General features: G+C 36.1%; 1 protein-coding gene across 6 annotated transcripts; it reads right to left on the bottom strand.

Moving 5' to 3' along the window:
- Positions 1-4597: 4597 nt before the first annotated feature.
- Positions 4598-14109, bottom strand: LOC118270412 (wolframin). Of its 6 annotated transcripts, none has more exons than XM_050698163.1 (9): positions 13713-14109; positions 12631-12735; positions 11666-11765; positions 9259-9378; positions 8602-8723; positions 7602-7712; positions 6063-7261; positions 5440-5948; positions 4598-4984 (listed from the first exon to the last, which is right to left on the bottom strand). In XM_050698163.1, the coding sequence occupies exons 1-9, from the start codon at positions 13741-13743 to the stop codon at positions 4615-4617; spliced, it is 2667 nt and encodes an 888-aa protein (XP_050554120.1). In that variant the 5' UTR covers positions 13744-14109; the 3' UTR covers positions 4598-4614. The 6 variants fall into 6 exon arrangements, with proteins under 6 accessions (XP_050554120.1, XP_050554119.1, XP_050554122.1 ...); XM_050698162.1 differs by having other exon boundaries at positions 13710-14107; XM_050698165.1 differs by lacking the exon at positions 13713-14109 and adding an exon at positions 13544-13562.
- Between the last annotated feature and the right edge of the window lie 278 nt (positions 14110-14387).

The raw sequence follows: 14387 nt of genomic DNA, 5'->3' as shown, positions 1-14387 counted from the left end.
AAGTAACAACCACGAAAAAAAACAAATTCCGTTGTCTAAATTGAAAAAAGGAAAACTATTCGTTTTTTTCAGAACGAAAAAGGTTTGAAATGTACCTTTGGGGAAGGTTTTACAGTGATGGCTGATCTTAGGGGAGCTCTTAAGGTGTACGTGATCGTGGTGTATTGGAGTCACGTAAAGCCTTGAGGTTCCAAAGCCTCATGGGTAAACGTTATCCCCATATCCCTATATAAGGAAAAAATAGACGATTTATACTAGAAAAATAAGATTTTTTGTTGAAACCGTTATATTAATAAGCGTTTGTATTTTTAGGGGTATTAAGTTTTTGGGCTGATACCTATAAGTTTTGTGAGACATACTTAATTAATTTAAGTTTCAGCTTACCTACTTACGTGACTGATTGGTGAGTAACTTTGTCAGTAGTAGTGCGACAGTCACCGCGTAATGAATCGGGTAATGCTGCTCATGAATATGTGCCTCTAGTATGACATGAAACAAGTCAAAATCCTCGTTAAACAGTTACGTGTGTTAGCCGAAAACTATAATAAATTAATGTGTATTGTGTAGGTGAAGTTTAATTATATTTCTTAACTAATTAAATAGTTTCTTTGAAAATTGAAACAACAATGTGTTTTTTCAAAACACCCCTTACGTTGAGTTTCCTGTAATTTAACTATACGATATAAATAATAATAATAAATAAAAAATATAAATAAATATGTCGATGAAAACTTAAAAATTAAAAGAATTCGGTGAACGCGGCCATCAAATAAAAAAAACAGTTTCGAAAAAACCCAATGTGGCACTTACCTTAATACAACAGTTATTTTTCACAAGTTTAAACTATAAAAAGACTCACTCGGTTTAGCAGCTAAAATCACAATTGACTGTAAACCTCGGTTAGCGGTTTATATTGAATGTTTTGCAAAAATAAACTAAAAAGAAAAAAGGGACTAGTCCAGTCAATTCTTTTATTTATTTTCCTTTTTACTCTCGGTAGCGCTTTTCAACGAATCGAGCCAGTGTTTGATTAAAACACTGTTAGAAGCGAAGTTGAACGTGTAAACTAAAATACTGAAATAGTATACAATAAATTGGTCAATATTTTTATATTTGCATACAACTAACAGTTGCACATATTGGCTTTGATCGTTGTTAAAATATAGGTATTTTGTTGGTTTAATTTTAAAAGTTGAATATTAAGATATCTTCGCTATTTTTACTTTAGATTAGACCTTGCAGTGAATGAATAAAAATAGTAGGATAAGTAATTGTAATGTATGTTTATATTTATCTATTGGTAACCCAGATGCAAGATGCCTTCCAATATACCTATATTGCTTAATCACCTCTAAAACGCGGACACTTATTAATTCCTTAACATAATTTGCTGAATTACCATTTATCTACTAATATCTATATTAATAACATTACCCTCTATCCAAACAAGTATCACAGTATCTATTACCGAAACTCTCCTGAACATAATTTAAGATTGTATTCACAAAATAACTCAGGATTAACCGAAGCATAAATGTTTCAAAACGGTCCCTCAGTCCCACTCGCTGCTCACTATCCGAGTGAAGGGAATAAAAACTCACTCCAAACTAATGTTCGGACATATTTTAACCGCAGTAAAGTCGTTCACTTAAACAGCTAATATTTCTTACTTCCTAGGGGATAGTTTCGTATGTTGTATTTTATACAGTTAGACACATAAGCTGCGTCGTTGGTCGAGTGGTCGTCTCGGATTCGATTCCCAGGTCGGACTAAGTACTACAAGGCTTTTTTCGGGTTTTCGAAAAAATATTTCAGTAATAGCACGGAGCCATTGTGTATGGCAATATGCTCACCTCCTATTACATGGGACTTATAACATAAATGGTGAAGAAAGGATGTATATCAGTATAGCGGCATTACGTGCCGTAATGTGCACCTCTGCCTACCCCTTCGGAGATAAAAGGCGTGACGTTGCATACACATAGGTTACCTACCTACAAAATGTTTTTCTTCATTTCTTCACGAATCAATCGTTCTGAAGTGTACTGTTAATGCATTTTTATTTATGCAGGTGTACCTACTTATCTACCTAACACAAAAAATATACTTTCGATAGTATTTTTTTTATTGTATTGTTTGGTATCTGTTGGCCTAACTCGTAAAAGAAAGGAACCTCTTATCCATCAGGCAAATTGATCTACTACCGAAAAGTTTTACACTAGGACGCTGAAAGCACAAATTACATGGTTTTTTATATCACGTAAAAAGATAGCAAACATTATTGCTAAGCTATTCATTAGAAGAATGCATATTAATATAAGCACGACATCTGTTGATTTATATTCGAACTACGTAAAGACAGCTGCTCGCTAAGTAACAACTTACATCTGTCCCACATTGGGCGCCAACATTCTCATTTTGCTTTATTTTTTGAAGGCAGTACCATTATTACTAACCAGTGCGAAGTTTGTTTTAATGTTGCTGCGTTTCGTCTGAGAAGCGATTATGAGTTTCTGATGATTTAATTAATTAGTTACGACACCACCGACGTAGGTATGGTGAAGAAAAACATTGTGAGGACTTATGGTGCGTTTACATTAGGTCGGTCGTAGGTCAGTCACCGAAGGCGGCGGCCGCATTCGGTTTAACAGAAACCGACTTAATACGAACAAACCGAATACGGCCAAACGAATACCTGTTTATATTACTTGGTGACCGAATATGGCCTGCAGCCGAATACGGTCTAACCGACTAATGTAAATGCGCCATTATTTAAGTTTGAAATTGCCTTAGGCAAGCGCGAAGAGTAATGTTCAAACCTCCCTGTGAAAAGAGTAAGAAGTTTGCTCAGCAGTGGCACTTATAATGTATCATCTGTCTGTCTTTATACGCACACGAAGGCGCATACGAGTATAAATATTTCCCTACACGGTTACCAATGCGGTGTTGCAGGTATTCTTAAACCACATTCATCGCTTCCCATGTCAGCCAGCACGCCAGCACATCAACCTACTCCAATCAACAACTTTTATTGGATTTTTGACTTTACGCCACAATAATAAAATTTTAAATATAATGAAACGACTAGCGAGCGACTATAATATAGTCGTCTTGTCTTAAAAATGCTTTGGCTGCGCAACGTCGTCGCGTTTGCGCACGCTGCTCTTGATGAAGAGTCCCTCTGTGACTCGAAAGTTTTTCTCCATTAACGTAGGTAAGTAAGCCGTGATTATTTAGTTGATTTAGTTATGAAAAAATTGATAATAGATCACATATTTTAAGAGAAAAAATATAATGTTGTTAGTTGATTTTTTTTATTAAAACACAGACATTCGAAATATATGCCCTATAGTCACACATCACAAGTCCTACCACGTTTATACACAAATATAATAATTTCTTTACATTAAAATCTCCATAATACTTTAATTATTATAACAATAGGTACATTTCATTTCCTAACAATAAAATGAGTTCATAAAATATTTTTAAATGCATAATACATATCTAAAAATTAATAATTAACACCTTTTTTTATAACATTCGTGATAAAACAATATTCTACACTAACAATACAATACATTTTTAGTTTTCATTGACAGACAGATGTATTTTGCTCCCGTTCGCAAACCCTTTGACCGCCACAATCAGCTATACTCGACAAATCAGAACGTGCTCACGACGCTTTCGTCGGCAAATGTCGACAAAAATATAACTATATTTTACAATACATAATAAACATAGAAAAAACAGTTTTGTAGTTGTTTGTATAAAAGATATTTCAACAAAAAAAACGAAGTCCCACATTTGGTCATCTCCCGTGTCGTGGGTGCATTTAAAAAAAGAAAGAAAGAATAGAATTTGTAGCGTGGCGCAGGGAACATTATTTTTTTTCTTTATTGATGTGGCGGTCAAAGAAATGCTCACGCAACATGAGGTACAACACAAAAACGCACCGGTGCTCCACACCGCGAGCTGAAAATACATCTACAAGCGGAATGAAAACTAAAAATGTATTAAATTGTTAGTGTAGCATGGATTTCCGCAAAGTAACGCCTGACTCAATTCTATAAAACAATATTCTGTTGATAGTTTCAACACCGTACTCGTATTTGTTCGGTCGAGCTTGAAAACGATCGAGTTGACACGAAATATGTAGTTCAAACTATAAACAAGAATAAAATATTGTTGTGGTTAATTTAGTAAGGGGATTTTGATCGGGTATTTAATTCCTTCCCCGAATTTATGATACATATTTTTAATCCAGTGTTTTATGCAATGGCACTCATGATTAGAACACGAATAGAAATTAACGTAACGAACGTGATTGTCAACTTTAACACAGAAGAATAATAAATTAAATCTTTTTCATATTATATTTTATTTTATCGTTAATATTATATCAGTCACCCAGTCAAGTCATCTCCATCAAAACCAAACAATCTACTAGTATTTTATAAAAAAAAATACATACCGACGTATAAAAAAAGAACGTTGAAAAACCAACTTTAAAATGAAGACACTAGAGTACATTTATTTAGCTTCTATTGCCGATATACTGATCATAAACAGAAAAAAAAAACTTAAAAAGCATAGAAAACAGAGATAAATCATTTATTTAAAAACAACGACTGGATTTAACAGGAAATTTAAAATATATTTTGTAGACACGACGCAATCGTTCGCTATAGTTTTAAACATCTCTGAGAATTTTGAAACTGACGGTGCCTTCGCGCGAACGGTGCCCCTCGCTTCTTTACACTCTAGACAATTTATCTCATATCCTTTTATATTTATGTCCTTAGTGCCAATGTTGTAAGGTGCATTATCGTTTGACAGCACGCCTTTGAATCGGATCTTGTCGTCAGCGCGTAGCATTCTTGTGAAATTGCTGAAACAATGGTCGAACACGATGGATATTTCTGTGTGACGCTTCAAGATACCGCCGCTCGCTTCCATCACTAGTTTTATTTCATATGTGTATCTGTGGAAAGAAACAAGTGTTGTTAATATAATTATATGCAAAGTACGATAACATTTGTAAAGAAACGTCGTTTGAAAGATTTTTCAAATCTTTAAAGTATAGTGTTATAAAAATAAAACAAACATCCGAACATAGTAACATAGCAAGGGATTTTAGTTTGTCTTGTATAAAAACTCATACAACAGCGTCCACTAATCCACACCGTACGGACCACTCATCAGCAATGCCTACATGCGATGCGTACTGATAACGCCATACGGAATGCCGATGCCAAAATTCCGAGTGAAAGTGGTATGAGCAATCCGATTGCTGATACTCGCGTCGGCAATCCGAACGCTGCCGATACAGTGGACGCAGTCTGAAAAATTTATCCGTTTGATGCGATCCGTCCGATGCGTACGATGCGGGTCTGTGAACGCGAACCTTTACAATAAAAAAATAAAAAAGTAACTCACTCATTTAAATTATTCAGATGGCAGCTCTTCCCGCTTTGACGCGCGACGCTTCTGACAAACTCACATTCTTTAGCCGATTGCAAGCTCTCCTCCCCTTGACATAAAGTCGAATATTCTTCACCGTAGTAGCACCTAAAGTATTCTTGGAGGAAGCCAGGCAACCACGTGACGAAGTCTCGCCATCGGTTCCTAACATTCTTGAGTTGTACGTCTTTGACATAACCCTCCCAGTTTACGTTGGCACCGTCTAGTATAGAGCACTTGATTTGCGTGGCTGCCGTATTATAATCCGACCAAGATGGGATGTTACATTGGTTGTAATAATCGTCCCAGTTGATATGATACGTGTTATCCTCATAGTCGGTGATAAATTCGTTTTTGAGTAAATTCTTTATACTGGATTTCTCGTCGCCTATTAATTCGATGAGGCCGGACGGTAACCCATCGTCTTGTAGGTTCAGTACAAACTGGTTGCCTAAGTAGACTAGAGTTATTAGGCCGATTATGAGCTGTGGATAAAAATATGAAATATAAAATATAATGAAGATTGAAATATTTATCACTGCTATTGTCGCTTTCGTCAATTGACAAAATCACTACAAATAAATGTTCGCTTAACTAACCTGGAAGGGAGTAACAAACTTCTTAGTAGTTTCAGATTTAGCCAGAAGGCAGGTAACCCCAAGACTTAGCGCCAAACCGACCACCACAGACACCGTGTATAGGACGCGAGACATCGTTATGTATTGGAGGAACGCAAATATCGGCAGCGTCATCGTCACTACACCAATCAGAGGCAAGAACAGAAACGAACAGACCAATGCCAGCGTGCCGCGTATCAACCCATACGTAGTACACCCGTGAGAACAAGTTATAAACATCTGCAACCAACTCAACGTCACGCAGTGAGGCAACGCATACTTAAAGAAACCCTGCCAACCACTCCTCCGAGCCATACCCATCAAAATAACAGGAATCAATAAAGAAAAAAACACCCGGGCGTTCAAGCAAAACTCGATGCTATTCCCCAATATATAAGACGGATAATTCGATACCTGCAAGTCTAGAAACCTCCAGCCTTGGTGAACGACGGTGTCTTTTTCGTACGGATACTTTGCTAATACATTGATACCGAATGATAGGAAGGCGAGTAGATCTGGATACGGACTGCCGCCTTGGATCGAAGTCCCAAACGATATCAACGTAAGGAACATTAGAAAGAAGGATAGCACACAGAACTCAGAAAAGGGTACCCATTGAGTCGCTATAAAAGGATACAAAAATAGATTAATGAACAGCGCAGAAAAGAACTGAACGAAAGGACCGAGATTGTTTCGAACGAACAGATTTTCCGACTCATCTGGTTGCAGATTGCCATCACTATATCTAAGGAATAGTCCCGACCACTTTCTAAAGTCGATGAATTGCCTTTTAGCGTGCAACATTTTGAATGTACAGATGACCATTGCGACGAAACTCGCGTAGTACATCGCTAGGGGAACTAAGTGATAGAGACTATCCGTACTGACGGATAGGTATGCTACGAGAAGCAGAGCTAGCTCGACATTTGATAGCCTAAAGTTAAAACTTCCAAAATAATATAGTAACTTGAGATATAAGACTTGTAGAAAGACGATGGGGTGTAAGAATGCTTGGTGTAGTAACGGTATGTGGTCTAAGGCCTTAAGACTAGGGTCTGTGAGGGTCAGTTCATAGCTGACTAAGGGCAGTTCTCCTTGGCAGTAGTCGACGGCGGCCGATACTAAGTTATCGACTGTTAGATTCCGTATTTCTTCACTGGGCACACATCTTTCTGGGGACTCTGAAATGAACGATATATAAATTATAAGCAATCTAATGCAGAAGAAGTCATTTCTATTTTATCCTAATATATCACAAGTGTACAGAAAGCATAACCGAAATGTGTAAAAGGTAATCTTTATTATTGGTTCACATAACTGGTATTAACTGGTGAACGTATAAAATTATTATTTACGTATAAAACATAAAACGTACCTAGAACTAACGTCATACGATATTTCAAATCAATATATCTTCAAAAGTATTTGTTTCCCAAAGCAAAATAAAAAATAGGTGCCTAATGTTTTCAAATAATCTACAAGACGGACAATAAAATGAAAATGAGTAATGTACCCTATTACCTTGTTCGGGCGGGTCAGCGGTTCGCATAGTCCCATTGCTTTGTATTTGGTCGCCTGCCTGCAAGTTCGACGGCTGCAAGGCTTGCCCGTCATCCAGAGCCCGAGCTTCTTCTGAAAAGATAAGATATTTATTTTTGTAAAACATGAGTACAGATTACAGGTGTTGTGAACAAATTAAAGAGCTACAAGTTTTGCCATTTGAGGCGCACAAAATAACAGGCATTATGCTAAAAAAATATATTAAAATAGAAAACGTCAAAAACGAATTAATTTCATATTTCAATTTTTTTTTCATCTAACGAAAAACAACATTTCTTTTATAAATTCACTTTCTAACAGTTTTCACCAAGAAACACGTAATTAAAATTAAGGAATGAGATTGCAAGCAATGCCTTAGAATACAGTTTTCTAAGCGTCACCTAAATGTCGGCTAGTGCAAATGTCGGAGGTATTACAATATCAAGCCCATAGACTTAAACAAATAAAACACAACACAACGTCACGCCTTTTTATCCCCGAAGGGGTAGGCAGAGGTGCACATTACGACACGTATTGCCATTGTACAATGTACACTCACTTTTCACCATTAATGTTATAAGTCTCATGTAATAGGGAGTCAGCCTATTACCATGCGCACAATCCCAGACTCCGTGCTACTACTGAGAACTTTTCGAATAACCGAAAAAAACGCAGTAATACTTTGCTCGACCCGGGAATCGAACCCAGGGCCTCTTGTCTGGCAGTTAAGTCTTTGACTGCCAATAGAAAACTGTTGAAGACAAATCCTCCGCTAACGTCGGTCACCGGTGACCACCACGGCGTTCAATCTATGATGAACCGATTATGATATGGTCCGATTTGAATAATTATTTTTGTGTTGGGTAGTGCATTTATCGAGGAAGGCCATTGAATATAAAACATCACGCTATGACCAATAGGAGCCAAGTAGAGCGGGTGAAACCGCGCAGAAGTAGCTAGTGTGTTAATAAAATTAAAGTACCTGGTGAATCATCATCGGGCGAGTCACTGTCTTCTGGTTCCTTCCTGAGCGTGGTGTTACATATCTCGCGGATACGGCGCTCCAATTGGGCCGTAGTTATATACTGCTCGCCGTTGGATAGGCTGGCGAACAGAAAACGGTACTTATGTATAGGTATAATGTCTGAACAGAACTCAAAGGGTCGGCTTCAGAGGGATACTTATAAGAAACACAAACACCACTATAAAGGTACAATTCCAAGACGGGCCGCAGACTGCAACCGCACGCGACTGCTACCGGCTGCGGTTACCGCAATGCTGCCTGCGGTGGCTATTCCAACTGCGGCTGCATGCCGCGGCTGCACAATGCACAGAACCGTGCCTCAGTTATTCCAGTAGCTTCATGCGGGGCAGAATGACTGACAGGCTGGCGCTACAATCTGCGGTCGCTGCGCGCCGCGGCGAGTTTCAAATCACAACAGGGCTCAAAATCTTTTCATATCATAACATTCTATAACTTATAAAAAGATTTGAGATGGTCAACCTGCCTTGAACGACCGAGGTGATTAATACACAATTCTTCTCCGTGAGACGAGATGCCTTTTCTCAGCAATGGGTTATTTATAGGCTGATGATGATGACGTTAAACAGTTTACTGCAAGAAATATAAAGGTCTTACCTAGCGAAAAGGTCTCTGGCAGCTTTCCTCGCGACCGTCTCCTGGCGACTGGCTGCCAGGCAGGACTTGGCACGAACTATAGCTGCGCTGTCCTCGTCTATCACACCACTCCGGATACACCTGACAAGGACAAATATATTTCTGTTACTTTTGACTAAAATAGAATTATTGCACTTTTAGTTTCCTTTTTATGGGATGGGGAGCAAACAAGCCGACGGATTACCTGATGGTAAGTGATCAGCGCCGCACATTAACATATCACACATTGATAAGAAGACCGTCACTATACGAAAAAAAATGTTTTTTTTTTTTTGTTAGCAGTATCATCTCTTAGCGGCCGAAGATACATTTTTTTTTTTCAAAGACACTATCGTTGTAAGTATAATATTAATTATAGTTACATCGATAGTGTTTGGTTAAACTATATAATATACATAATTAGTTTGGTAAAACTTTAAATGCTTCCACTGAAAAAAATACCTTTTTTAGTTAGTGTCACCCTTCTTATCAACGTGCGATATATTGTATAACAAAAATCTTACATAGATCGTCGCAATTCATCACGAACTCTATCCCATTTGACCTTCCAAATCGCGAAATCTTTGAGCTCTCCATGCATTGATATACGTTTACATATAATATTATGATTTAAGAAAATTGTTAGCCGTAAAATGCTGTCGCCAGTCGCGTCCTCAGACATAATGCAGTTAAGACTAATAAATGTTTATGTTTACGTTAGTGTGGTATGTGATTGTTCGCGACGATCGCGTCAATACTCTATTGCGGTATTACCTCATATCATTATCAGGATTCTGATGGTATTGCGTTTCTCAGAATATTTGTATAATGGAACAATTGTTTAGATGCCGAGACAATTTACAAGTTTTGTTACAATTGTCATTGTGACGTGCCATTATAGCGAGACGTTGCGTAGCTTTTATTTTTAATCGAGAAAGAGGTTTAGTTTCTATTAAAGTATGTGTAAATACTTCGCTGTCGGTTGAAATTGCCACGGTTTTTGTTGCTTGCATGATTGCATAAGTAATATTATATCCTTCTAATCAGTGCCCAGTATATGGCAATAGGCTCGCCACCTATTACATGGGGCTTATAACACAAATGGTGAAAATTGGGTGTACGTTGCATAGTGGCATTACACGCCGTAATGTGCACATCTGCTTACCCCTTCGGGGATAAAAAGGCGTGACGTTGTGTTGTATCCTTCTAATCCTACTAATATTATAAAGCGAAAGTTTGTATGTTTGTTTGTTGCTCCTTCACGACAAAATGGCTGAAGAGATCGAGATGAAATGTAGAACGGGACAGAACGTATAAAAAATGTATAAAAAAAATGTTAATGTATTTTTTGTTTCCTAAACTAAAGATTGTACTATATTTTTAGACCACATTAAAAATACTATAAATCGCATTGAGTTAAGCAATACAGAACGTTTTGCTATTAGAAATCGTACAGGGGCACCATATATTGCTATTACAAATTTGTAAGGCGCATTATTTTTTAGAGCTTTGTGTCTGACATATGATTACGGCTGGGGTCTTACACTATAAAGGAATGGTTGTGCCTATAAATATAAGACTTAGATTCGGCGCCATATTGAAAACTGAATTGACAAATATCTATATTACCGTCTGGGGACGTCATTCGAGTTCTACACGAGTGATGTGACTCTATAAAAAAGTGTTGGCCACCCTATGTAGGTATATGTATCTGCAAAACTTTGTGAGTTTTATGTATGTATGTTTGTCAGCAATAGCGATATCTTTTTGCAGTCTAAACACAGAGATAATAAAAACAACCTGCAACAAATGTTGTATATGTTGTGTGTACTGTTATAACAAAAAAAATATTACAATCTCTCGACCGGGACTACGGCCAACAGAATGCTGAAATCTGTTTAAAAACTCCATTCGTTTTCCCGCCTTCTCAAAATCAAATTCTTTGAATTCAAGCCTGACCTATTTTTGATTTTTTTTTTTTTTGTTTATGGTTAATTTAGCAAATGACAATTCGAGAATTTATGCCCGTATTATTTTTATTTAAATTTATTTATGGCCATCCAAAGAAGTTAAGTCTATTATACAATTAAAAAAACGAAATAAATAAAGATTACAGTCTGTATCCTTAGTATGAGTTTGCTTTACGTTGAACGAAAACGAATCGCGAGCATATTCAACGCTCTGATTGGCCAGCGCGAATGAACTAACCAATCAGACCGCCAAAGACGCTCTCATTTTGATCTCGGTAAACGTAAAACAAAGTCGTACTAAGCCCTCTAGTATAAAGATTACTTTTCATCCAGATAATGCACCTTTTTTATGGTATAAGCCGGTACAAAAGCAAACGGACCACCTGATGGTAAGCAATCTAAATATATTAGGTACATACCGCCTCAGCATTCTCCTTGCTTCAGGGTGCGCTTGCTCAGTAGCACAGATCAACCATTCCAAAGCTTGTTTAAAGTTAGATATTTTGTCAGCTTCTAACTCTGAAACAATTATTTTAATTTTTACCTAATAACTTTTCAAATATTTTTGTTTTGAAAGGTGAAGAAGAAAGACTGGTTCTGGTGGGCCAAAACTTAAGGCTGTTGAGGCAAGCAACATAATTGCTTAAAAATAAAAGTTATATTGGGCCACATTTTTTATGCAGGCGGCACAATTGACACAATTACCTACATACATTTAATACGGAACAATATTTGATGAAGTATAATAAAATTATATGCACAGATGTTACCAAAGTGTATGTACATAGTAGTTACTACTAAAAATAACCTCATTTCATTATTAATTTAATATTATACTATACCTATAGAGTAACAAGTAGTGTAGACATAAAACAAACCAAATAGTGCCATCTATCTGACAATGTTATAACTAAAATTTTGTACCACCATTTTTGTGAAGCCAATAAAACTACGTTGAACATGTGCATGCAAAATTTATACCAAACAAATGTTACATAAAACAAATCGGCATAGTTACTTTTTTACGTGTTTGGACCCATATTATTTAATGCAATATGTGAGATTAATAAGTATAGTTAGTTTGATTTAAAAAGTATTTACATTGAAAGAAATAGGTTGGGGTCTGTTTGCTTTGCACATAATTTTTTCGTACCACAGACACACAGACCACAGACATAGTGTCACATAATGCAAAATTGTAAAATAATGTAGTGACAGTACAAAAGTTGTAACTATACCTATGGTGACAGTACAACATGCCGTTCTGATTTTATGGAATTAAAAAATGATACATCGACAGGCATACTGTTGTATCACTTAAGGCTATCTAGAAGCCTGTGGTAGTTACTGTCCACCAACGTGTTAAACATGGGCGGTGACTTACCACATTTTTCTTCCAAAAGTTGTTTAGCAAGGACAACCTGTGACTCAGCACAGCCATCTTCAGCGAGTTGGTTCCTTAGTCGCCTCAAAGATCCTTGTGGTCCATCTGAAGCAAGGAAATCCTCAGAAAGTATAACTACTAAAGCAACTACAAGCTTAAAATAGAAAAGTAAGGAATTGGTCCGAAATAGCTTGCTCAGCTATGGCTGAGCAGCAATAAACTAGCATAACTATGCTTCTAACTACTTAATTAATAAGGTAGTCAAAGAAAGAGCAAAGAAAATAGTCTACTTCACATAAAAGTATATTTACTTATATATTTCATTAATTATTTACGAGTATATTATCGGCTTACTCACGTAAAGGTTTGACAATGGCATGAAACTAGTCGAGTTCATCATCAAACTGTTACGTGAGTAAGTCAATAACATAATAATTAATTTAGTATGTCTCACGAAAGGTTATAATAAAATTCTATACTTATTTCATATTTTTTCCATTACTTTGTTGGTTATGTTAATTGAATATGTGGGTGACTGTGCTGTTAGTGTGCTTATTGTTAAATAAATAAATAAAGCTTACGAAATGTAGATATTTTTTGTAAACAGTTCATGATAACTGTCTTAGTAATCTATGTTAGAGATAGAGATGCACATTTCTGAGTCAAACTTGAAAAAATATTCAGAATTTGGGAGGTAGTAAAACTTTTACTATCTCCCAAATTTTACTGTAAAAGGTAGGTAAAAAGGTGTTAAAATAAATAGTGAATGAACTCATCTAAATTTATCACAAATGGAACAAAAAACAAGAGTGCGTCTAATAATGTAGCCTGGGAATGTATTATACCAATTAGGTGATGGGTAATCTATTTTATTGAATATCTAGAAAGAATACTTATTATCAGCGTTACTTACCCATTATTACAAAGTAGGTATGTTAAAATGTATAGTTACACATAAATAATAAACGTTACTTACCCATTATTACAAAGTAGTAATGATAAAATGTATAGTTAGGTATACATAAAATATAATAAACACTAAAACCATTTAACCTTCCACAAAATTCATAATGACTTACCATGTAGGTTCCAACGTTTCCGACCTACTGGCATTACTTAATTAATTCACAAACAATAACCACACAAATTATATTCAAATACGGTAAACTGCTAAAAAATAAATACAATATTTTTCGACACTAACACTTAGTTATACATTTTGTTTTGATTATTTACAACAATATAACTTTACATTGGTCGGTATTATTTTTCTTTTGATTTTGTCAATATGTCAATGTCATTAAAGAATGACAACAAATCGCAATATTGCAGATTGCTGTACAATATAGAAACGCGATTCTCGCACAGACGATGAAGCGAATAAAAAATAATAGAACAATATTATTTCGATTACTACACAGGATTACTGCAGTAATTTCAATTTAATTTACTAGCAGTTCATTTTAATAACTTTAAATTGACACAGTGTTTTCTGGCCACGCAACTAACCCACGCAATCCACCCACACAATGAGGTACAGGATATCTTAGCCGAATTTAGAATACTTTTTGTAGTACAATTTCCTGTGAGGGTAAAAATAGCAACGGGCTGAAAATAAACATCAATTCATTTTTAACATCCTCCCCACGTCAAGTCCAAGCTAACTTTTAATGAATTCAAATTTGAAGCCTTGCAATACCGATGCACCGCTTGTATAATATATCATGAAAAATTGAAAATTAATAAGGGCGCTACAA

The sequence above is a fragment of the Spodoptera frugiperda genome, chromosome 13 (assembly GCF_023101765.2).
Source record: "Spodoptera frugiperda isolate SF20-4 chromosome 13, AGI-APGP_CSIRO_Sfru_2.0, whole genome shotgun sequence".
In the NCBI taxonomy this organism is placed as follows: domain Eukaryota; kingdom Metazoa; phylum Arthropoda; class Insecta; order Lepidoptera; family Noctuidae; genus Spodoptera; species Spodoptera frugiperda.
This window is presented reverse-complemented; position numbering and strand designations above follow the sequence as displayed.